The 25,802-nt window shown below is 35.7% G+C and overlaps 1 protein-coding gene across 1 annotated transcript in view; it reads left to right on the top strand.

The window, feature by feature from the left end:
• Positions 1-22,835, top strand: part of LOC129271140 (intraflagellar transport protein 74 homolog) — a 32,665-nt gene extending 9,830 nt beyond the window's left edge. Inside the window, exons 7-19 of the mRNA XM_064106292.1 lie at positions 1,197-1,256; positions 1,607-1,668; positions 2,269-2,347; positions 9,989-10,111; positions 10,448-10,632; positions 12,242-12,321; positions 13,384-13,437; positions 14,197-14,237; positions 15,447-15,503; positions 17,679-17,799; positions 18,462-18,625; positions 19,880-19,934; positions 22,660-22,835. Of these exons, the coding sequence (XP_063962362.1) occupies positions 1,197-1,256; positions 1,607-1,668; positions 2,269-2,347; positions 9,989-10,111; positions 10,448-10,632; positions 12,242-12,321; positions 13,384-13,437; positions 14,197-14,237; positions 15,447-15,503; positions 17,679-17,799; positions 18,462-18,625; positions 19,880-19,934; positions 22,660-22,820 (1,242 nt within the window). The 3' untranslated portion in view covers positions 22,821-22,835. The remainder of the gene's footprint in view (positions 1-1,196; positions 1,257-1,606; positions 1,669-2,268; positions 2,348-9,988; positions 10,112-10,447; positions 10,633-12,241; positions 12,322-13,383; positions 13,438-14,196; positions 14,238-15,446; positions 15,504-17,678; positions 17,800-18,461; positions 18,626-19,879; positions 19,935-22,659) is intronic.
• Positions 22,836-25,802: the final 2,967 nt, after the last annotated feature.

Here is a 25,802-nt window from a genome sequence, read left to right as displayed (position 1 = left end):
TAGCTTTAAATACAGTGCCTAATTGGTCTTTGTGGGGATGAGGAAATGTAATATTTTTTAAATAAATTTTTAATATCAATCAAATTGCTTGAATAATTCAAATTGAGGGATTATGATTGTGTACAATGGCTAGTTAATTGTCTTAAAGGTTACATGTAGGTTTGTTAACCCTAAGTAGACTGGGCTATTTCGACGCCTAAGAAGACTGAGGGGGGGCTGAATGATTTCGGCCGTCGACCGCGCGATCGCGATGAAAATTGGCACGTGCGCTACCCATGGCATTATCTACAAAACTGTAATATCAAATTCTGCGAAAAATCACATTGCTCATTAATTATGCTAATTTATGCGTAAAATCATAAGTTTGCTCTAATTAACAAAATAATGCCCCTAAAATGCTAATTTTTGTTTCACATACTCTTTATAGGCATCTGATCAAATTTGTTTTTAAAAAATGTCAACATCACATTTATTTTTGATGTATTTTATTGTTTTCTAAATTTCTTATGTATTTCTTTGTTTTTTTAACTTTTTTTTTCAATGGAAATTGTCAGAGACTTTATTTTGACCATAAACAAGATAAAATTAATTGATTTTAAGCAGTAAAAGGAAAAATAATGATACATTTTATGAATTTTGGCTAAAAACACTATTTGCATTGGATTTTTACACAAATTCATGTTTTTGAACAATTGTGGGTCTGCATGCACTTACAAAATGTTGCATGATTTCGGAACCGTGTACCAGGCGGTCATAATTTTGGTCTCAAAAGTTGCGTTAGACTTGAAAATAAAAAGTCAGTGAGCGACGGGGTCAAAAAAATTAGCGCAGCGTATTTATCGCGAAAAATGTCGAGGGGGGGCCAAATCAGCCCCCCCCCCCAGTCTTCTAAGCGTTAAAGGAGGGATTAATATGTTAAGATGTTTCCACTGTTGAATATGTTTATTGAACAAAAACCCACACTGTCATGTCATTTTACTCACACAGTTTGCTTTTCTGTTTAGAAAATGTCGTTTGTGGTAAATTTTGCCCTATTACTTCATATGAGCTCATGAATCATAAGGCAGAATAACATGTACATGAGGGATTGTTTGTAGCTGGATAAATTTTGAAAATATGTTAAGTGTGATGCATGTATATGTGAGGATATAATATATGTAACTGCTTCTGTATAAAATATCAATCTTATCTCCTAGCTTGTAGATAAATTGAACACAGATACTGAAATGGATGAAGTGCAAGAGGATTACAATCAGGTATGTTATATTTCTGTTTTCTTATTTCAATACAATCCTTTCCCCTTCCCCTCCCCCCTCTCTCTCTCTCTTTCTTACATCCCTCCTATGGATTGAGTAGATCCCTCCTATATTATTCAGAACCAGGAGAGCATTTCATGAAACAAATAGTTATTTGCACTGACATATTTGCTCTGAGCCAATCAGATACAAGGATTTGGGTAGTTCATAACAATAATCAATTAGAATTACTGACTTTATTTCATGAAATGCTTCCCATGATACAGTATGTTTCAACCACATTGTATCAATGCAATTTGAGTTAAAGTTTTTACGTTGTGATTTCTTTGTTTACTCGCATTTATTTACAGCTGAAAGTTGAAAATGACCTCGAAAGCAAGAATATTGACACAATTTTCACAACACGACAAGAGTAAGTATCTATATTTTGCCTTTATTTATCTAGAGTCTGAAAGTTAGTTATACATTAAAGTCAACATGGCAATACATGTATGAGGTGTGTTGCTGAGTTGCCATACTGACATGTAACTGCTTAGAAGTTAATTTTGCAAGATACATTACACACATGTTGTCATGCTGACTTACAAAGTGAGGAAGTTGGCATGACATGACAAGACTTTTACATTTCAGATGCCTTAACATGATAAAATAAAAATTGATTTATATTCTCAAGTACAATGATGTTTTTAGGCCTAAGCTTAATCCAGTGCAACAAAGACCATGACTTTAAATGTTCTTGTGATTGGTCTCAATACTCCTCTCCTTTGCTATGTTGTACCCATTTTACAATTTCTTTTCTAATTTGTGCTGTTATATATTAATTTTCACTGCAGAAATGTGGCTCTTAACCCTAAAAATATCCAAATAGATTTGTTATTTGAAGTTTTCTTCTTGTTTTGGCATAATGAAATTGCAATGTAAACAAAGTTCTTCTTTTTTCTGTTTATATGTATACCACAATTGCTGTTCAAAATATTATTCTTATATCCATATTTTCCTTTTCTATCCTTAGGACTGAATCTCAGATAGCCCAAGTAGATGAGGAAATACAGCAATGTAGACGGATGGCTGATACTCTGGTAGATGACATGGTATGTTAAAATAAAATTATATGATTTTTGTATGGCCTGCATAGCGATATCTTAACCAAAGTTTAATTTAAAAGAAATGCTATGATTTTCAAAGTGTCATCTACTCCTTTGGACGAAATGGTTAGTGTTACCAGCCATGCATGGTAATATTTATCGTGTTCACATAATCAAGATGATAGCCTGGCTGTAGCCTGACTGTTCCCTGTCCCGAGAGAGGCTGTTCACCGATGGTCTTGATATGAATACATTGAGACATTATCCTGGAAAATATAGACCCATCTAAATGTTTGTCTTTTTAATTTCTCTCATTGCAATATACTGTACAATGTGTACATGGGAAGGAAATGGTAGGCCTATATATTGCTTTGTATAAATCCTATTTCTAGAATACAGAAACCCTTATTTAAATGTAAAAGTTATGTCTTTCTTTGCTCGACTTGATCGCTTTCATAATGCTGTATTCAGTAACAAGTAGAACACACTCAATTGATTTGTTGCAGAATTATTGTGTTATCACCCCGGGGGGGCCACTTACATTGACGAGTGGATACCATGCGCGACCAAGAAAACACGTAAAAAGGATGTCTTTTTCAAGATAGGGCACGTTACGTACGTAACGTGATAAGGGTGTCAAAAACACAAAAATAATGAAAAAAGGGTATCTTTTTCGCTAGGAAAGCTACGTGTTTAGGGTCACATTTGCGGGGATGATAAAACAAAATTAAAATGTTGTATAAAGGATGTCCTTTTTCTGGCTTTTTGCCCCAACACTACGTGTTTAGAGTCCCGATTTGCGCGAGGTGAGGAAGGTGGGACCTTACTAAACCAAATGGTGTGTAAATTAGGTAAAACCGACGACCGACGGACCCGTGACACAACAATAAAATTTACTTGTTTACGGGTTCATTTCAGGGAATACTTGCCAAGAGTATAGTTTTGTTTCCAATACTTGTTAAGGGTAGGGTTTCAGACGCCAATACTTGTTAAGGGGTGCATTTTCAGAACATGGAAAATACGTGTTTAGGGTGCTTTTCGAGACCCCGTGGTCGCGCATGGTATCCACTCGTCAATGGAAGTGGCCCCCCCGGGGTTATCACGGGCACTAAAGTGGGCAGGTGATTGCAAAGTAAAACAAAATTTGATAGCTCGAGTGTCAATATTTGTACAATAGCAAATGGAAAATAAAGGCAATGAGTTGGAAATCTTATCGTAATACAAAATAAAGACACAATTAAAATTACAAAAAATCATACATGATTGTTATGAATCCAACCAAATTTATTAATTTTTTTTTACTATGATCAGCCAATTGTGAAATAAATCTCTTACAGTACTGGATCAATCTATCTGCTCATTTGACACTCAAAATGTAGCTTTAAAACAGTTTTATTCCCCTTAATAATTTCCTTTCACTTATTTTGCACAAATCAATCAAAATACAAAAAGATACAACTCATTCTGAAATAATATAAATTATAACAATAAATGCAGAATGAAATAGAAAAAAGGGGTACACTTTAGAGCGGTGGGTGGTGGGACCTACAAATAAGGAAGCCAGAGTTTTAAAGTATGATGAAAGGGCACATTATACCTAAGAAATATACAGTGTAAACATATTTTAGCATAGAGTTAGACTATGGCTTATGAAGTTAAACTGGAGTTCAGAATCAATAAGGGCCCGTGTATTTAGGAAATATATAATTGGGATACAAAATATACAAAATTATAAGCATCCTTAGAAATGAAACTTTCTTTTGAAACAGAGTGATACTACTGAAAGAATGTACATGTATTACTCATTCTAAACCATTCAAAGAATGTTGAGCATATCCTTATTTCTTTATCTGTTGGACTCAAAATCAATTTGTTATATATGCCAATAATTTGTACTCTTCTGTGATTATAAAAGAAGATTATATACAGGAAATTGCTTTATCCACTTCAGATCTGTCATGATAAAAGATAAACACACACAGATATATTTGTAAAGGGGATGAGTGTTTTCACTGGTGCTTTTCAAGTTTACTTAAATTGTAAATGGTCTTCTGTGACCCAATAAGTTAACAAATATAGATTCATAGGTAACAGAAACTCAGACCGAAAATATTAACAGATATATATTCATAAATAAACAGAACTTCAGACTGGAAATATCACTGAGCAATTAAAGAACACATGGTTTTTATTCTTAGAAGTCTTCACTTTTGTATTCATGGCTTCTCTCTTTAATACTGTTGAACTTAATTGTTTGCCTCTGTTAATACAAAAGGCGACAAATTAGAGTGTCGTGTCATACATGAACAGGTACACGTGCACACTTATGCTAGTCTGCAGGCACAGACCCTGATTGGAACTTTGATCAATAAGTGTGCCTCCACGCAAAGACTAGCACATACTGAGCGAGAGAGCCTTCAGTACACAAGGCATGAGTAGGCTGCACATTCAGACCCTTAACTCGAGTGAAGGGTTTGCCCAGCAGACTACACTTATGCCTTGGCTTCTTTGGCACAATATGATGTGTTTGTCAAGGTTTCTACAAGATTTCAGTCAAGTCATTTCAGTCATCTGCGGAAATTGTAATAACATGATTCTTTCTTAGAGGATGGAGAGAACTGAGCACTCGGCCATATAACATGTACTTGGTGTATAAGGGAATGTGCATGCATATATATTGAAAACAATAGGGAACTAGGATAATAAAAGAGCAGACATGTACTTGTAAGTAGGAAATGAAATTAAATATTACATACCATTGTAATTGTACCTTTTCTGCAATTGAATATGATATTACATTTTAAAATCAAACAAGTTCTGATTTTTAAAATTTTTTATTTTACCTCTTATGCTGCGATATATATGCTACAGCAACAGATACAACATAAAGCATTAAGACCACTAAAGCAAGGTGAACAATTGAAACAAGGGAACTAGGATAATAAAAGAGCAGACTTGTACTTGTAAATAGGAAATGAAATTAAATTGCATACCATTGTAATTGTACCTTTTCTGAAATTGAATATGATTTTACATTAATCAAACAAATTCTGATTTTTAAATTTTTTTATTTTACCTTTTATGGTGCAATATATCGTCGGCGTTCATCCGAACCGTCGTTTCATTCATTTTTGGTCCAAAAAAAAATTTGATTTTGAGATTTTTGCAGAAAATTAATGTACAAGTCCTATTCTATTCATAACTGAATTTCTAGGCAGCAGTTTATTTTAATTTCTGAGATATGAGCCTGGGATTTTCACAGCGATGCCATAGAAATTTTTAATAAAATGCGAAAAATCCCATTGGAAACGTGTACTGTAGCAGAGCAATACAACATTTTGACTGACCGCGATTTCAATGTGCGTGGTCAACCAAACTATCGTATTGGCCATCTGCAATGCATTGACTTTGCACGTGAAAAGCGATACGACGTTTTGACTGACCGCGCGCATTGAAATCGTGGTCAGGGTTGTTGTATTCCCTATGGCGTTTTTGTACAGGCGAAATCTAAACCGCTCAAACTGAAATTACAAGCACGGAGCTCTTTTGTGATATTTTCTATGATCCTTGGTTTTGTGTAAAAATAAAGATACCATTGTCAAGCAATTGTCTTGGTCTTTCCAACCATGTATTTTTCTAGCAATGAATATGTTGTTAGGCTGGAGAACCAAGTGTGAAAATTATACTAATCTTTGAAGTCGATTTTCTCTGAAATGGGTCGTATGTGTGATACAACCGTTCGGATGACCACCAACGATATACTGTATGCTACAGTAACAGATCTATACAACATTAAGGATTAAGACCACTAAAGCAAGGTGAACAATTGAAACAAGGTGTACATTAATACACATCGTACATAAGCATACATGTATATGTACATGTATGTGTATATTTAGCGCACTTTTGGCTACATTTTCACAAAAGTTTGTACTATTCAGTTTAGATGAACCTCTGGAGTAGACATGCCTTGAATATTGTTGAATACAGTTTATATTTGGGTTTTTATACAAAAAATCCATAGTTTCAAGGAATTTTACAGTCCATCAGAATACTGATAAATGATGATGGCTGTTTTTTTAATGTTTATTTTGTGATATTACATCGGATGGCTCTGAATGGGCAATGGGATACCAATTTTTTCACAAGTTACGTGTAAGGCCAATTTTGCACAAAGATGTTGAAATATTGGAGTGGAATATGAGAGTTCATTTTATTGCCCACAAAAGCAACTTGTACACTCCTTATACTTGGACAGAGAGGGGGAGGAAGGTGTTGAGGGGGGGGGGGGGTGTGACTGCTCTGAATGAATCCTTAGCAAGATTTTCACAGTGACTGCAATAAATAAGTTGCAAAATACAGAGATACATGTACATGTATGTGCATGTAGTTATCCTGATTATTTCTCTTTATTTAACAATAACATGGATAGGTCTTGGACATTAGACATTGAGACAAAAAAAAAAACATCTCCCTTGTTCTCATCCTCATGGAATATGGAATCCAATTGCCACAATAAGTGTTCACATACATTTTATAGGTCAAGAAACAGGTATTTCTCAGAGAAATTGACCAATCAGAATCTATAATTCATTATTAACAATCAAGTCCATTCAGGGATTAGTTTCTATGCCCTCAAGAATTGAGGGGGAAAAGACTTAGGGTAATGCTTCTATTTCATTATGGTATATCTAGCCATTCTGTATTATTCTGGTAAGTCAAGCAGTCACTGCCAAGCTTTCCATGTTTAAGGATTTTATTTTTGTTCATACAATATCTTGTAAAATAAAGCCTTGTTCCACCTTATTAATATAAAACTCATGTACACATGGATAGTGTATTCATCATGAGCTTACTTTTGTTTCTTAGTTTATGACTTAGTGGAAAGCACTTTTTTCATTATAATCTAGAAGGATAAAAAGATGACCCTTCAACCGTCTTGGTGGAAAGCACTTTTTTCATTATAATCTAGAAGGATAAAAAGATGACCCTTCAACCGTCTTGGTGAAAAGCACTTTCTTCATTATAATCTAGAAGGATAAAAACATTATATGACCCTTCAACCATCTTGGTCTTCAAGATTTTGTCTCAGTACAAGTACCTTAATTATGTTTTCTTTTAAATTTTTGCTTGTTCATAATACAATTTGACTACTGCACTTTTACTACCTTTCTTTGATGATTGTCTTGTATTTACAATTAATTTATTTACACCTCACTGAAATGTTTATTGGCAGCTGCATGTGCATTTAACATTTAGTTGGTGAAACTAGGCTATTGAACTAAAACATAAATTTCATCTGTTTGCTCTGCTTTCTTTAACAATATTAAATGATGACTCTGCATGCTCACACTTGCAGTTATTTTTCAGTTCTACTAGTTCTCTTGAGATGCTCTTAGATTGTCTAATCTTGAAAATATACATTACAAGAAGAATGATGAAACTCACGAAGCAGATTACAGTGGATACATGTATAATGAATGGATAACTTGCTATGGCAGTTGATAGTTTTATTGGTAGAATTGTCCTTGGATGTATGGTGGAGTATTCTTCTATCAATCTTTCTGTAGACTTTTCTGATGTCTCTACATGTAGGTGTTCGGTGGTGAGAGTCATTGGACATGGATCTGTGATGTTGGTTAAAGCATTGTTGTCAGTAGGATGCAATTGACAGTCTTTGCAGTTGCAGATGTCTTTGATATCTTCCGAACTACTAGAGCAACAGTACACGGGACCAGGGTCTGCTACTCGAGCAAGGATCCTTTGCTTCAAAATTCTACTTTCCTCAACGGCTCTACTCAGCGAGGGTAGCCTCATTCGATTTTGATAACATACAATTTGTCCTGTTAGACTGCCTACGGGAGCTGTACATTGTAGCGATACCCATTCCTCATCGGTATATTCCCCTTGTGTTGCACAACTCGCCTTTCCGGGAGGATAGTCTACATGTAGCATAATTCTAGGATAATCTGGAAGCATTTGGCCATTCTTGTAAGCTGTGAGAATGTATGTTCCTTGATTGTCTCTCGAGACAGGATCAATCGTCAGTTGTAGTGAACATTTGCTAGCTCTGGTATCATTCCATTTGTTCAGAAAATGATGTCGGGGTAAAGGCGTTTTCTGGGGAATTGCGGAATTATAAAATGGGGTCCTATAACTGTATTGTAATGTGACCCTTGTACTATCGCACGGATAGGTAAAATTTAATTCTGCAAGCTCCCCCTAAAATGCATTAACTGTGGTAGGTTCGTTGGGTATTGCCATAGCAATTAGCAGAAGAACTGTGATATGTATTTGAAATGTCCAGTTCAGTAGAATCTCCTGTGCCATGGGTATTTTCTTGGCTAAGTTTGGATACCTTTGAAGAAAATAAACAAATTCTAAAATGACAATATGCTATCAAATTCAATGTTACACACAAAAAAATCAATAAATTTCATTGTAAGACCTGCACATAAAAAATAGTAAACGTATCAATCATGCACAAATTACAATTAAGATTTAGATTCAAGGCTCAGTGTATGTACAATGTAATTTGTCCTAATACGTGATTATGAAGCTTTTTTTTTTTAATTTTGACATATGTATTATTCCAGTGACTATTTTTATCAGATTACATATTCTACAACAATAAAAAAAAAAATGTGTTCAATGATATAAAGTATACATAGTTTTGTACTCTTATACTTTATGTTCTGACAGTTGATTAAAAAAAAGTGGAAATGAAAAATCTCTGAACTTACCCAAACTGAATACAGTCGTTTGAATTTGATGATTTTGAAAAGAAAAAGAAATGTCTGTAATCTAACAAGAAAAATACTTTGAATGAGTCAAGGTTCAATGTGTGTTTACTATTTATACTAAGTGCTGGAGATGTGTGCCCCACTCATCAATTCAATATTTGTTGTATTGCACGTGTATGTACTCAGAGTTTTTTTTTTCTCAAAACTTAGTGATATTAATAGTGAGGGGGGGGGGGATGCCACAGAAATTTAACTGTGGCTCAAGTCATTAATTGCATTATATTTTCTGCAGAATTATGTTGATGAATATGCAATAGTGTACATTCTGAGCTTGATCTGACCAATGCGGCAATGTTTATATACCGCACTCAACTGTTTTTCATGCCATTTTAAGTCACACTTCCAAACACCCTTGAGATATTACCTTGAGAGTCCATTATCCATATAAAACAAATATTATATAAAATATGACATATCCCTTAGATGTTTGAAAGAAAATTTCTTAATAGTTCAATGAAACAAATAACAAATGTTCTTTGAAGCCGCATTTTAAACCTCTTCAAGTATACACAGAGTGTAAATAATCAGATTCCACTTTTTTAATACCAATTCTTTACCCATCTTTAAATCAGTCTATAATACAAAATTACTTTGCCAGAATTACTATGCCAATACTCTAGGTTTGTGCTTTTAAGATCAGAACCTTCAAGATTTGTTTTCTCTTTTGTTTAACTTCTTAAAGTTTCCATGGCAGAGAATGAATCATTATATGGATGATTTGTGGTACACGATATATCTTGTGGTTAGACTGTTCTTGATTTGTTTTTATCTTGGTTTGGCACCGATCAATTGTTTAGGGTGCATTTGCTTGTTCAAAGTGAACTTTTATGCTCTTTCAATTTAGAAACCACAAATGAGAAGCAAGTACCAGAATCTGAAGGTGAAAAATGAGGCACTCCTTAGGCAACTTGAAGAGAGACAACAAAAAATAGATTCACTTAGCACCAAGAAAGATTCATTGGAAGAGGTATGTATGACTTTCTATGTCTGTCTCCCTTTTTTTTGGATTACCTTTTCTTTCTCCTCATTTGCATTGTCTCTGCCTCTCTTCCCCTGCTTCTAAAAAAGGTTTCCTTTTCTCTCTTTATCTTTCTCTTTATCTTTAGGTCTCTATTCTTCTCGTATTCTCTCCCTCTCTTCTCCTACCCCCTCATGGAATTCCTCAAACAAGCTATTGGCACACAAATTGGTAGCCTGACTTATCTGGGTATGTAGGAGCGCCTTGAACACCTGACAAGGATATGTTGCACAATACCCTTTACATGTCATGTTATTATTAATAATGGTTATTTCATATTTTCAGGAGCTTCAACATTCCCAAGTAAAGCAGGAGGCAGTTCGTCTCTATGAGCAGCTGCATGAGCTGGAGGATAAGAAGAACCAGTTGATTGCTGAGGAACAGTCCAGGGGCACTCCTGCAGAAGAGAGAGAGAAACTCCTCAAACAAGTCAAGGAAGATAACCAAGAGATTGGCAGTATGGAGAGACAGTAAGTTGTCCTGTCTTGTAGGGGGATTAAGTCTCAGAAGTAAAAAAAAAAACATCTTAAAGCATTTTAGTGCTGTCTTGTAGGGGAATTAAGTTTCTGAGGTAAAAAACATCTAAAAGCATTTAGTAAAGGGTAATAATGAAAAAAAGAAAAGAAGATTAGAATTGTTACCACAATTGAGACGTTTTGTAGGTGTATTGCACTATACAAGAATAGTTTTATTATTATTATTATTTTCTTCTTCTTCTTCCTCTTCTTCTTCTTCTTCTCCATCATTATCATAAGTATTATTATTATAACTCACCTGAATATGTTTGTGTTGAATTTGTATTTTACCTCTACATGAGTACATGTAGTACAGGATTCGTTAATGAATGAACCTGTACAAATATTTGAGGGATTTATGTGGATAGTGAGACAGGGTAATTATTAGTGTTGATAAGTGGAAGAAGGTGTCTGAAAATTAAAGGTCAATTCCACACCAGAAAAATGTTGACTTGAATTAAAAGAGAAAAATTAAACAAGCATAACACTGACAATTTCTATCAAAATCGGATGTAAAATAAGAAAGTTGTGACATTTAAAATTTTTGCTTATTTTTCACAAAACAGGTTAATGCACCACTCAGCAACATGCAAATTAGACAAGTTGATGATGCCCCTCATTCACTATTTTTTTTATTGTCTGAATTGTACAATATTTCAGTTTTTACTGATTTGACAATAAGGACCAACTTGACTGAACCATCATATGTTAAAACAATGGTTATTCCACATTTATTGAACATTTCATATTTCATATAATAAAATACAAAAGAAATAGTGGATGACATCATCATTCCCCTCATTTGCATACCAACCAGGATGTGCACATAACTGTCATGTAAGATTAAGCGAAACTTAAAAATAATTTCCTTATAATATATCTTATTTTACATCCAATTATGATGAAATTTTTGGTGTTATGCTTGTTGGATTTTTCTCTTTTTGGTTCAAATCAACTTTTTGTTGGGGTGGATTTGTCCTTGATAGCAAATAAAAATTAAATTCTCTGTGGTGCTGCAGTTGTTCAAATAGAATTTATGGACTTAAATAATCTTGTAAAGCATCTGTAATTCTTTCCTTCCAAGAGCTATCCACTCGGGGGGGGGGGCAATTTTGCCACTTACATGTAAATGAAAATTACGAATAGAAATAAATCTGATCATCTGGTTTTAAACGGAGAGAACAATTTCACGTCCGATCCGGGACGTTTCTTCAGCTTGTCTGAACTGGCGGGAAATCATCGTCGCCGCTTGGTGACGTCGCAATCGATTTCCTGCCAGTTCAGATGAGCTGAAGAAGCATCCCGGATCGGACGTGAAACTGTTCTACGTTTCAAACCAGTAAGTCTAGATGATCAGCTTTATTTCTATTTGTAATTTGTATTTCTTCCTGGATGAATCAAAACATACATCAGCTTTACATGTAAATTCTTAAAAGACTAATTTTCAAGATTGATATTAATGATCTACAGTACATTTTCTCAATACAGGTAGTCATCATCATACATTTCCTTTTCAAGACAAAATAAGATAATTTTTTTTTCTTTATAAATATTCTTTTGCTAGAATAAAAGAGATCAAGGAAAAGCTTGAGGATACTATGGAAGAAATCAGTCAAGTGGATGTTGACCTTGAGGAACATCAAGGTAATGTGTATGTATATGTAAAGAGCCTTTTGTAATCATGCCCCTCTCCTTTATCCAATGTCAAATAATCTGCATCACATCAACAATAATATTAATAGCTAAATTTTTGTAGGTTTTTTTTTTCTTGAGGACACAATTTGCAACTATTATTACCCAACTCTCAATCAAGACCTATCAATGAAAATCATGTTCACTATTTCCCAAATATTAGTAATCTAAATTATTTTCATAGTAACCGCACACGATATTTGATTGGAACGTATGCAGTGCAGTGCCAATGCTGGAAAGGGGCAAACAATCCACTTTTTATCCAGAGTCCGCATTATTTAGGAATCTTGTTCATTAATCGAAGATGAGATCCAGTGCTCTTACAGTGTGAACAGCAGCACTACCGGAATAATAGAGACCATTTGTGTCCTTACACTTTCATTCATTCACTTTTCAAGAAATAGTTTGTCTATCATCTGCGCCCACAATTATGAATGTGGTGTATTTAGTGTGTCATTGGTGTGCTTTGACTGACAAAGCTTCTCTATAATTGTGGTAAATCTATGTTGAAGTGTTGGTCATTATTTAAGTTTATTACTACATTAAATGAATGTGTGTCCAAAATGCTGTGGATGATATGAAATTTAAATGTATGTTAGGAGATGAATTTTGCCATTTCCTATGGGACCCTTGTCAAAATAATATTAACTGTATACAAGTATCTCTTCTTTTTGATACACAAACATTTCTGAAGTATAGCATGGGCTAGATTTCTGATACGTAATCGTTTTGCACCATTAAGTTGCAATGAGTATTCAAAGGGCCTTCTTGAATGAAATTGAGAATATTACCAAGAAAGGGTGCTAAATATGCTAGATATCCCCAAAGGTAAAATTTAATTTTTTTTGGGACAGATAATCAATTGATTAAAAAAAGTTTAACAGTCACTATAGCATTGGAATATTAGATGATACTCCAATAAGATTTTCCACATTATTCAACCTTTAAAAAGCATCACAGAGCCATGATACGATTGCGAATTTCATTTTATTTTGCCTATCTTTCATTTCCTAGGAGAGAAAAATATGAAGTACAAAGAGCTGAAGAAGAGGGAAGAGAGTATGAATGGTAAGTTAATTTGCTGGCACTGAGGTATATTTAGTGAGAATATGCATTGGTTTTTAACTTTGATGGCCTTTTCACAAATGGTCAGGTTGGATGTTAGGCTATCTGTAACTCAAAATATTTTTTTTTATGCACAGACACATATTTGACACTATACCCAATAGCAGGTCTGGAGTAAAGACTAGATGCCAAAGGTTCTGTCTTTGTCAGATGAGAGCCAGCCAGACAGTACATAGTGAATCTAGTCTCATTAGTTCAGACTCTGTATTATGCACTATGCGAATTACGAAAACCAAAAGTCTGTGCCTGCAGCCTACTTCGGGAGGGGGGATGTATTTCAGGAAAGTTGTCAGCTCTGACACCGATCGTTAGCTGTGACCATTTAAGTGAAATACTTGGTTTTGTTTGACTGAGAAGCATTGAAGTCTGAATGTTACTATAGTAACTGCCAGAAAATGACAATTTGGTGCTCTGAGCAGTTCATTTTCCATGTCTGTGGTCTGACCAGTTTATTGTACTGCAAGTAACTATGATGGACTTGACCTCTTATGATATAAAATATGGTGATTAATCTTTATGATCTTTTGTCTATTTATAATCTATTGGCCTTTGGCCACATGTTGAATAAAATTAAATATAGATTACATAACATTTACTCCAATTATAGTCACTTTACTCAGTGATTCCAGACCAGTCTGTTGAGATAATAAATTAGAGGGCGCATCATTGTGACTTCTTTGTTTTTGTTTTCCCTTTTTGCAGAATTCCTTGAAACGTTTGAAAGTGCAAAGAAAGAGGAAATAGTAAGTTTATTTTATGTAGAATGTAACACATATCATTCTCCCTGAATATTCTGTACCAGTTGCTTTTCACAAATTATAAGAATAGTCAATTCAAGTCACATTCATTCATTCTTGAATTATCCAAAGATATGCATTAAAGAGCTTGTGATTACTGTACCGTTGATTAATCTTTCCTTGTGTTGTTCATGGACCTTTTGCTTGTTGCATCTCAAAAACAAGAGAGATTTGTGAAGTGCTGGCTTCAAAATGCCCTCCTTTTTACAGCATCAGTAAAGGGTGATTGTCTCTAGATCGTTCTTGCAACAGTGTGGTCTAAGAAGCATATTTTGAAGGAAGTAATGTACAGAGCTGCCAAGTAGTACGATTTTCCGTATTTAGTACGTTTTTGCAACCAAAATACGGCAGTACGTTTTTTTCTTTAAAAAATATGTTTTTTGTGAAATTTATTGCGAAAAATCATCTCTATATGTCTCTATTTCATAAAACGTACACAAATATGGTTATTAGATCAATGCAATTTCAGGTAACTTGTTTTTTTTTCAACCATTTTGTAAAAACCAGGGTGAGATATACACAAGTTTCAATGTTTTTTTTTTTTCATCTGCAAGAGCAGTGCACATTTAAGCTTGCATGCAGCTTGAGCGCCGTGATGGGCAAGTGCGCCAAGCATTTTATTATGAAATACACTTTTTTGGGGAAAAATACAAAATATTTATATCACACGGTAAAATTACTGATTTTTTTGTCAGAATACTGATTTTGGGGGATAAGAATACTGAAAATGCAAAATACAACTTGGCAGCTCTGAATGTATGTTACAGGGAACAAGATGTTACAGCTTTTTGGATGGGATGTATATTACTCCTGTGAAGGGGAGGAAGTGCACAGGTGAACCTAAGAAAATGTGCTTAAAATCAGATAAAGCATTAATTCACTCGGGCATGATTGGAGAATCCAAGAGGGATTACATCAGAGGAGGGGGGGGGGGGGAGAATTCAACCTACTTTACTAATTAACATGTTTATTAGTCTAATAGCAATTTTCTGAGTGTGAATGAAATACAAACAATTACCATAGCAACCCATTGGACCCTATGCTTGACATATTTTGCGCTGGGGTCTATTTGCAAATATGTATTTTACTATGATCAAATCATGGCCAGATTAGATTTGAGTTTCTTGTTGTCTTTTATCTTGTGTGTTTTTCCAGGAAAGGAGAAGTACCAGTGAAGAAACTGTTGTTACGCTCCTGTCTCACACCAGCAGGGTAAGGTCAAAGAAATTCTTATTTGTAACTGAGCACTCATTTTGTGGTGGAGGGTTGATATTATTCTTATTTCCTTCCTGGAAGTTTACAAACATATACACGTATCAAAGCTAATCACTTTAAAACCGCTCTATTACAACCTCTTTGAGCAATGTTATGACCTCATTACAACCCTTCATCCATATCCAGAATGTAACATTTAAAGTATATATTCACTACCATGATGAGTGTATTTTTTTTAACATTCATTTCATATTATTTGTGAAGAAATCAGATGCTTTATTGTTCTTCCAGGCATCCCTGTTTTTAATAGAGATCAAGTTGTCATATGAAAGCCAAGTAGACTACATTTGTGACCAGCCACCCCCAAACCAATAAGTTGACCTGGGCCCCATCTTACAAAGAGTTGCGATTGGTCCAATCAATCGCAACTATGGAAAGCCAGCAAAGTCAACACATAAAATGCATGTTTATTTTTTTTTAATTGTAGATATGAATGTATATCCATAAATTGATTGATTTCTTGACAATTTAATGTGATCTCCTTTGTTTACAAAGGACATTTTGCAAATTTCCTGTAGAAAAAATTATGACACTGATGGATTTCCATAGAGTTACGATTGATTGGATCAGTCGTAAGTCTTTGTAAGGCGGGGCCCAGAATTGATTTTGAGACTTTCACTGCATTACGAAAATACACCGTTTGGGGTTTCACCGCTGTTGGGGTCGCAAACTGCGGTAATAGACCCCATTTTTCGTTTGAAACTCTCATTTCTCATTTGAACATTTCCAAGCCCCGATAAACCCATCTTGGCCAGGTAATCCCCGTTGTCTCAATTTCACCTCCACTGGCCAGTAAAGCCAAGGACGAAATGATAAACAACAGCTGTGCTATTACGTAAGACTTCTCTGCCTGAAGAAGGAACTTCGGAATTAAATTATTGTCTTCGATATTTAATCACGTTTTCAAAGGCATATTGTATTCAGACATCCAATATTAGTCCTTTTTCAATTTCGAACGAAGAAAATCGACCTCGAAATAAGGAAAATAAGCGAATAAAAATTAGGTTATGCTTTGCATGCAGGGACTGCCCTTAAAGCGCTGCGCACACGATGCATTCACCGCGTGTATACACGGAACTCCATAGCAGGCTCTTAGACACGTTGCAATCCATCGTGTGTGACCCCCTGCTGTGCTGGGCTGTCGCGTTATCTTCAGACCGAGGTCAAGAAACAGGTGTTTTGATACTTAAATTTCTTGCTTGGGGGCAGTTCGGGATTATAGTGGTTGGAGAAGAGAATTGGTGAAAACGATCTGGGGTATAGCCTTCTCAAACGGAGGTATTTCGTCATGGAGATTGAAAAAGCACATCCTAGGCTTTTAAATGATATATGAAATGTCACAATTGATCAACAAATCCCACACAAGTACTTGATTGAATGTAGAGGAATTCCAGTGAGAGCTTAAAAAATGAGAAGAAAACAACGTTTGAAGTTCTGGGCTCACTCAATCATGAGATGTGCACACTGTGCAATCTCGATGAAACTTCCAAATAATTAATCTGCAAAAACATGTTCAAAGAAACTTGTGTATCTTTTTGTTGTTTCCTATTCAAATGGAAAACTTGAAATTTTGAAAATATGAAGAAGAATTACTCTTTCAGATCAGCTAATTTTCCAAATGTTGCCTTTTGAAGAGCAAATTACTATTTTTACAGAGAACCTTTCCTGGCGACTTATTATTGGATTTGTAATGACCTTTTGCTCGATGAGCTCATACATGCATCTTTGATATCATAACTGGGGCCTGTTGCGTTTAAACGCAAGTAAAAAAATCAATCGTAAGTCAAAAATGCGCGCTGTTGATTGGTTGAAAATCAAGTTGCGCATGATTTTTAGAGTTGCAATTGATTGCAACTCTTTTGCAACAGGCCCCAGGGCAGCTCCAGAAAAGCTTAATTTTAACGGCAATTTTTGATTACTGAGAAGGAGTTGTCTACATCAATTAGGAGACTGCTGTCAGGAAATGTGTGTTTGCCGCCATTGCCATATTTTAAAAAATACAGCTTTTTCTCTGCTGTCTTCGCAATTTTCAAATGTTTTAAGTATGAGGTACAAGGTTTAATAGCCCAGCAACAAGTAAAAAGTGAGATATTTGTGATTTATTTTCTGTAGAATCTTGGGCGTCAGAAACACATGCCAACCCCTCAGGAACTGGCCAGGATGCAAGATGACTTGAGCTTTAAACAGACCGAGATGCACAAATCAGAAGCTACGGCTTCAGGACTCACAGGAGGTACCTCACACCTACTACCCCTTCTACTTAATCCATCATTTTCTTCTCCCTATTGGAGAGAATGCAGTTTCCCTTAGTGTGTTCACATTGTGGACCATAACGTGAAATTACCTTCACACTGTTAAATTTGAGCATTTTAAAAGTGTGAATCCCACCTTCACATAGTCCACTATATGAGCACACTGTGAATATTCACACTGTGACTTACAAGGTGTCTACAGAGTATAATTGCATTCAACTTGAGCGTTTTAGCACTGTTAATTACATATTCATGTAATCCACTGTGTGAAAGCTACATGTATGTGAAAACACTTTGTGACATCATTCTTACCAGCAGGGATGTATGTCTCTTAAAAAAAAATATATGTTTAATCTTTTTTTTTCTTCAGCTGTTTTGTTCTTTCTCAGAAAGAGGAGTTAACTTCAGTCCGCCCCACTCATTCAATTCCTTACTCTGCACCTTGGGCACTCTGCCGAGTGGATTTGGCGCATTACAAATCGTATATATCATTATTATGTCAATTTCTTTTTGTATTCTATATTTTACCTGTTTATATGCCTTTTATCCCAAGATCCCTATCTTTTTCTCACAAGAGTGTTTTTACTACATCAACCAATTGGTTACATTGCATCATATGACATTTCTCTCCCCTCTCCATCAGAATCTTCTCGGCTCCAGATGGATCTTCAGAAGGTGGAGCAGCTGGAGGGTAAGATCACAGCGGAGCTGGAGTCTCTCAAGGTGCGTATCAAGGAGATGGAGGAAGAGCTCCAGACTTACTCTGACCTCGACTCACTGCAGAAGAACGCTGATCTCAAGAAGAAGGTGGGTGCAAGTGTTTAATTTGATACTTTTGGAATTGTTTATTGGTGCCTGTGGGGTTTAAAATAATACAGTCTATGGGGAATGTTTTACTGAAGAAGGGAGAATGACAAAATCTCAATCCCACATCGAACAGCGAACAGAGAAATGAAGAACTTAGGAGACACAACAAAGTCTGGTAGTGCACTGATTTTATTAGAGGGCTGCTTTGCCACATTAGAACTCAAATCACATCTACAATTTACATATACATGTATTCAAATTACATAAAATCAACCAATCAAAGTAGAGAGAATGGAGGAACCAACTAAAAGTGGAAGAGTCTAATTCATAAAAATAACCAATAAGAGATAGAGGATGGAGATGAATAAGATGTTGGGATGATTACATAATAAGAATGTTGAACAAAAGAATCAGATGTGGGAATGTAATGAATGAACACATCTGAATAGGAAAAGAATGACGAGAGAAGCAGGTTGAAAGTCAAATGGAAATGGATGATAGCAGAAGCATCAAGAATGTGCTGAAATAAATACCAAAGCAAGAACTGTAAATAACTAAACAAAAAAAGGAAACCGAATGTCAAAATAACGGTCCTACAGTACCCATGGGTGAGCTTTATACATGTTTTTACAATGAACATGTTTGCTGTATATCATTGATTGTATTCATTTGTTGTATGTATTTTTAGCATATCCAGAGATGCCAACCCTCCCAATTTCATCGGGAGGCTCTCGAAAATTCATCCCAACTCCCGCCCTTACAATTACCATTCTTATCCTCCCGAAATTACGATTTTTTGCATTGATCGAATTGGATTGGAAGTACATGTCTGTCTGCTAACTTTAGCATGTAGTAACTCCATTACGTTCGCTGCTACTAAATTCTGTGTGACAGGCAGACAAATAAGGAGCAGCGAAAAGCTGGTGCATGTAATATGCCCAACGGGAATCCACTGTGCACCAGGCCGGTAGGCCCGGCTAGCTTCGCGAGACGTGTGCGCTCGCGGCCGCTGGATTTGTCGAGTCGTGCGGTGGAATATCGGTGTGTGATTTCGGCGTATTGATGGGTTGATATTGACACGAAATGGCGGAAAATCAACAAAAGAAGACTAAGAAATGGTCAGACGTATAAGACTGAAAACCAATAATAACCAATACATGATATGATATCATGTATTGGTTATTATGCTGAATAAACCATTCATTTTTTCAAACTGAATGTAATTGAATTTATATTGGTTTTATTTTGTTCTAGAAATTACAAGAAGACAAGATTACTCTAGCAAGAAGGAGAGATGTCTTAAAAAAGAGTAAGTATGAACCTTTATATCCTACATTAGGGACCACGAAAAATAGTGTGTGTAACAGACCTGTAGATCATTTAACCATTATAATTTTGTAATATAATGGTTTTATAGTTTTGACAATAGATGAATGTAATTTCATGTTGCTAGCCAAGTTCAAAGGTCATGTGGTGTCAGTTAATTGGTACCAACTTTAAACAAAAGTTTAAGGTTTTTTATTTTTAAATACATTTTAAATCACAAGTCTTTATTCTGGTAGACTTTGATAAAACAGTAATAAGGTATCACAAATTACATGAGTTTGATGTCAGGACACTTGGTCAAGATCAATTGAAGGTTATTTGAGATCAATTAACTTTGAGTTTGATAGAGAGTTATATGTATTCATTTTTTAGAAAAGTCTTTAATCAAATAAACTAACACTTGTGTGAGATTATTGGATATGTACAATATTAAACAGAGAAATTCCAGTTTTCAAATTAGAGGTGAAAGGTCATTTGAGGTCATTTAACTTCGGATTTTGTTATTTTTTACAAATTAATACATATATACATACATACATTAAATATTTATATTGCGCCTTCCCATTATCATGCTCAAGGCGCTTTACATAAAATATGACAAGTAAAATTTTTCTCTCCGAGTGCTTACAGAAATAAAAAAGGGTAGAAAACAGATACGCTTTTAGCTTATTTTCAATACTCGTAAATTTGAAGAACATGAACGGATATTGATAGGGAGACTATTCCAGATACTGGGACCAGTGAAACTAATACATTGCTGACCTTTCTTGGAGTTCATTTTGTAAACGAAAATGATCTGATCTAGAACGTAACGAATACATGTAGTGAGATTGTTGGACTCGAGAAAGTACATGTAGGCATGAAAAATATTGCTGTTTCAGGTTATTTAAGGACATGTACACAAACAAAGGAATTTATAAGTAATTAATTTTTGGACCGGTAACCAGTGAAGTCTGGCCAATTATACACATAACCAAGCCAAAGTGGTGCACAAAAATTAAACCAGAAATATCTTAAAATCTACAGCCATCTAAAACACAAAAGTCGGCTCTAAATCATCTATACATGTATGTATTACAACCAGACAGTATGAAAATGTCTCGACACAAGCAAAATAAATACCCGAAACAACCTGTAACTTGGAGAGCAGTTACAACACATGTCAGCCTGCTAGGCCACTCAAATCTATGTTTTAATCTAAACATGTTTTCATACTCCATCAAGATTGTATATAAGGAGTATCAAGTATGAGCATTTATGTGAATAAAACTTCAGGTAATCGGATAAGTCAAGGACAGCTTGGGTAAAAATAAACAACCCTGAAAATTGATATTTTGTCTTATCTTCATAAGGAAATGGTCATACTGAATCCATTAATTTCCTTATTCCATGAAAGATTGCATTTACAACATTGCTCTTCATGGCCTTTGGTTATAAGATCGTGCATTTAAATAATGATGAAAAAGAATGTTTGCCATTTTCAATATCACAAAGTCAACAGTCCCACTATTTAGAATTGCATAATGCAGGCGGGATTGCCAGAGGCATTCTAGTTGCTATTGTATGAAACCTAACATTTTTCCCCCATGGGGTGGTATACATGTAACCGCATGATTGCTTCATCTATAACTTATTTGGTGTTCCAAAGAGATGATTTCCATGGCTGAATAGAATGATAATGAAATGTATGTGATACAATCCAATGCATTGAATTATGATATTTTCATTCCAAGGCCACTCCTTTATACTGGTAGTACAAATATCTATATTTAAGCACAAATGGGAAAAGTTAAAACGAAAACCAAATACCTCAAAGACCAATAAGATGGTCATTGAGGCCATTCAATGACCTTTATTAATTTAAGCCTTAAAAGCTGTATTGATTTTTTAGGCCAGGAACTGTATATCTAGTGGAGCAAATTTTATAGTTGCAATGAAAATTAAAGCTGCTTTACCAAATGCTCAATAGACTTGGTTGAATGTATCTCATTGATTTCATTCATACATAGTGTGCTTCCCTGTAGTAAGACCCATCATGGTGATGCAATGTAGCCTATCCCTCGTGTGACTTGGAAATGTGATTTTAAGTTACACTTAAAGGGGAATGAAACCTTTGGAACAAGTAGGCTTGTGTCGAAACAGAAAAATCAAAGAATAAGAAAAAAGAAAGTTTGAGAAAAATCGGACAAATAATGAGAAAGTTATGAGCATTTGAATATTGCAATCACTAATGCTATGGAGATCCTCCCATTGGCAATGCGACAAGGATGTGTGATGTCACATGTGAACAACTTTCCCATTGATGGACTATAAAATACCCTAAAAATGTTTCTTTTTGCTTTTTCTTATAGTGATACAAACACTTTATCCATGATGTATTCTTTAAAAATCTGTATTACATGCCCTCCTATAGAAAGAACGCATGATCTACTGATAGATGTTATTATAAGAGGCAATTTAAGTGAAATATACACTAAAGTAATGGGGAGAGTTGTTCACAAGTGACATCACATCTTTGTCGCAATGCCAATTTGAGGATCTCCATAGCATTCGTGATCGCAATATTCAAATGCTCATAACTTTCTCATTATTTGTCCGATTTTTCTCAAACTTTCGTTGATCTGTTTCTTTGATTTTTATGTTTTCACACAAGCTATCTTGTTTCAAAGGTTTCATTCCCTTTTAATTCTTTGTTAAACCTTCCCCAGGCGTCCAACTTTTATCCAGTCAGTACGAGGCCTTGAAGTCACAGCTCAATGACAATGAAACCCACTCGCAGCTTGGCAACCTCGAACGCAAATGGCAGCATTATGAGCAAAACAACCACGTCATGAAAGAATGTATCCTTTTTATACAATTGGCTGATTAAGCATGATATATGATTCTCTTACTAAATCCGTCCCTTGTGGTTTCATATGGTTACATGTATTTTTATTTCTAAACTCTAATGAAGAAAAAAAATCCTTTATTGTCAAGGATGACATCTAAGAGCCTGTTCAGACCGGCAGAGATAGCGCGATCTAGCGCGCGCTAGATCGCGCTATCTCTGCGGTGTGGAAGGTACAACGTCGTTTCGGTCCGCCCAACAGCGAGCCACGGCGTGCCACTGGAGCACCTCTTGGGGGTGGTCCACGAGAGATAGCGCGGTCTAGCGCGCGCTAGATCGCGCTATCTCTGCCGGTGTGAACCCGAGCTACGATAGCACGCCGGAAGTCATCAAACACAGTTAAAATACAAGAGTCTAGAATCTAGATTAATCAAATTAGAAATACATGCACAATGTATACAACGCCATGAAATAAACGTAGGCCGGCTAGCATAATAGGCACAGCGATATCGAGCTCTCAACTAACTAGTACGGGTTCGTAATAGCGCACGAAATCTTTGACCGCTCTGACCTCATGACGTCACGCGTCATGGCAACAGGACCTCTCAAAAAAGGGGGTGCTACGATAGACCGCGCTATCTCACTGCGGTGTGAATCCGGCGAATGCCAATGGGCGGACCGTGGATCGCGCTACGATAGCGCGATCCACGGTCCGCCCATGGTCCCCCCTTGCGGTGTGAACAGCCTCATACATGAACTGAGGTGGCTGGGCTAGTGCTCATCCATATGTTAGAGTGAGAAAATAGAGAGGAGAGAGAGAGAGAGAGAGAGAAAAGAGGTGTGCCGGGGTGGAAGATAGAGAAATGGGAATGAGAGAAAGAAGAGATAGAAAGAGAATAAGCGGAGAAAGGAATATCACAAGACAAAAGAGGGACTTGTCATATAACATTTATGATGATGGGAGATGGCAAGAGATGCCTTTAGATAATGCTTTAAAATTGGATGCACTTAGCAAGCAGTAGCATGAGGGTATATTTTAATAGGGGTTAGTGGGGGGCAGGGTCAGATGAAGATGTGAATGGATTTTTTTTTTTTTTTAATTCATTTCTTAAAAAAGTAAGAGATTCATACACATAGTTTATAATTTTACAAGAAAACCATTCTATGTTTGTCCTTTTCCTCCATTTAATTTCTAATACTTTAGGGGCATTTTTAACCATGTCACTAACGGGGGAAGGGGAGGGGGGTTACTTAGTTTTTTGGTGTAAATATTCTCGACAGCATTCCTAACATTTGCAAATGAAAAAAATCAGGTACCAAAATCAATTTCTATGTATTTTTAAAAATTTATCATGTATTTCTTTCTTTTTGTTCTTTTTATTTCTATTGTTTTCTATAAAAAAAATATGTTGGCAAAATTATTTCGGCCGCAACTACCATCACATCAAAGGACCGTTAATAAAAGTAAAAATCATCACACATTTTAGCTGAAAACACATTTTTTATTTATTTTACATATGAAGTCACGTTTTTGAGCAATTTTGGGTCTGACATGCACTAAATGTTGTGCAATTTCATGATCACATACCAGGGCATTGCAAATTTGGTCTCAAATGTTTTGCGAGACTTGAATTGAAAAGTCAGTGAGTGGTTCAGTCAAAAAATTTAGTGTGGTGGATTGATAGTGAAAAATGTCGAAGGGGGAGGGGCACTATGCTCCTCCCTCTGGGAGTATTAGGGTTAATTCCTGGTAATTTCATAACTTGTAAAACTCGCCACCCACTCCTGTAGCACTGATCTTTACATCAGCCCCATAATCCTTTGTCATTTAGATTCTGTTGATTTGACATAATATCTAGACCAGTGATATTATTATTCTAACGTTATCGGCATCTGTGCAGTGGGTTATGATTTTTGTCTCACCTGCATAGCAGAGTGAGACTATAGGCGCCGCTTTTCCGGCGGCGGCGGCGGCGGCGGCGTCAACACCAAATCTTAACCTGAGGTTAAGTTTTTGAAATGACAGCATAACTTAGAAAGTATATGGACCTAGTTCATGAAACTTGGCCATAAGGTTAATCAAGTATTACTGAACATCCTGCCTGAGTTTCATGTCACATGACCAAGGTCAAAGGTCATTTAGGGTCAATGAACTTAGACCATGTTGGGGGAATCAACATCAAAATCTTAACCTAAGGTTAAGTTTTTGAAATGTCATCATAACTTAGAAAATATATGGACCTAGTTCATGAAACTTATACATAAGGTTAATCAAGTATCACTGAACATCCTGCATGAGTTTCACATCACATGACCAAGGTCAAAGGTCATTTAGGGTCAATGAACTTTGGCCGAATTGGGGGTATCTGTTGAATCACCATCATAACTTTGAAAGTTTATGGATCTGATTCATGAAACTTGGACATAATAGTAATCAAGTATTACTGAACATCCTGTGCAAGTTTCAGGTCACATGATCAAGGTCAAAGGTCATTTAGGGTCAATGAACTTTGGCCAAATTGGGGTATTTGTTGAATTACAGCCATAAATTTGAAAGTGTGTTGGTCTAGTTCATAAAACTTGGACATAATAGTAATCAAGTATCACTGAACATCCTGTGCGAGTTTCAGGTCACATGATCAAGGTCAAAGGTCATGTAAGGTCAAAGAACTTTGGCCACGTTGGGGGTATTTGTTGAATTGCCATCATATCTCTATAAGTGTATTGGTCTAGTTCATAAAACGTGGAAATAAGAGTAACCAAGTATCACTGAACATCTTGTGCGAGTTATAGTAGTTTTCAAAATCAGCACTGCTGCTATATTGAATCGCGTGATGCAGGTGAGACGGCCAGAGGCATTCCACTTGTTTATTGTTTGATGATGTGGTTGTTCAGACAAGCATGATTGATTTAAACAATCCTGCAATTCCACAGCGAACTAACCTGGTTTTCATACAAATCACTGCTCTTTTATTTGTGATTTGTCTCCCTTTGTTATTCTAGTCTAACAAATATGACTTCAAA

The sequence above is a fragment of the Lytechinus pictus genome, chromosome 11 (genome assembly GCF_037042905.1).
Source record: "Lytechinus pictus isolate F3 Inbred chromosome 11, Lp3.0, whole genome shotgun sequence".
NCBI lineage: Eukaryota > Metazoa > Echinodermata > Echinoidea > Temnopleuroida > Toxopneustidae > Lytechinus > Lytechinus pictus.
This window is presented reverse-complemented; position numbering and strand designations above follow the sequence as displayed.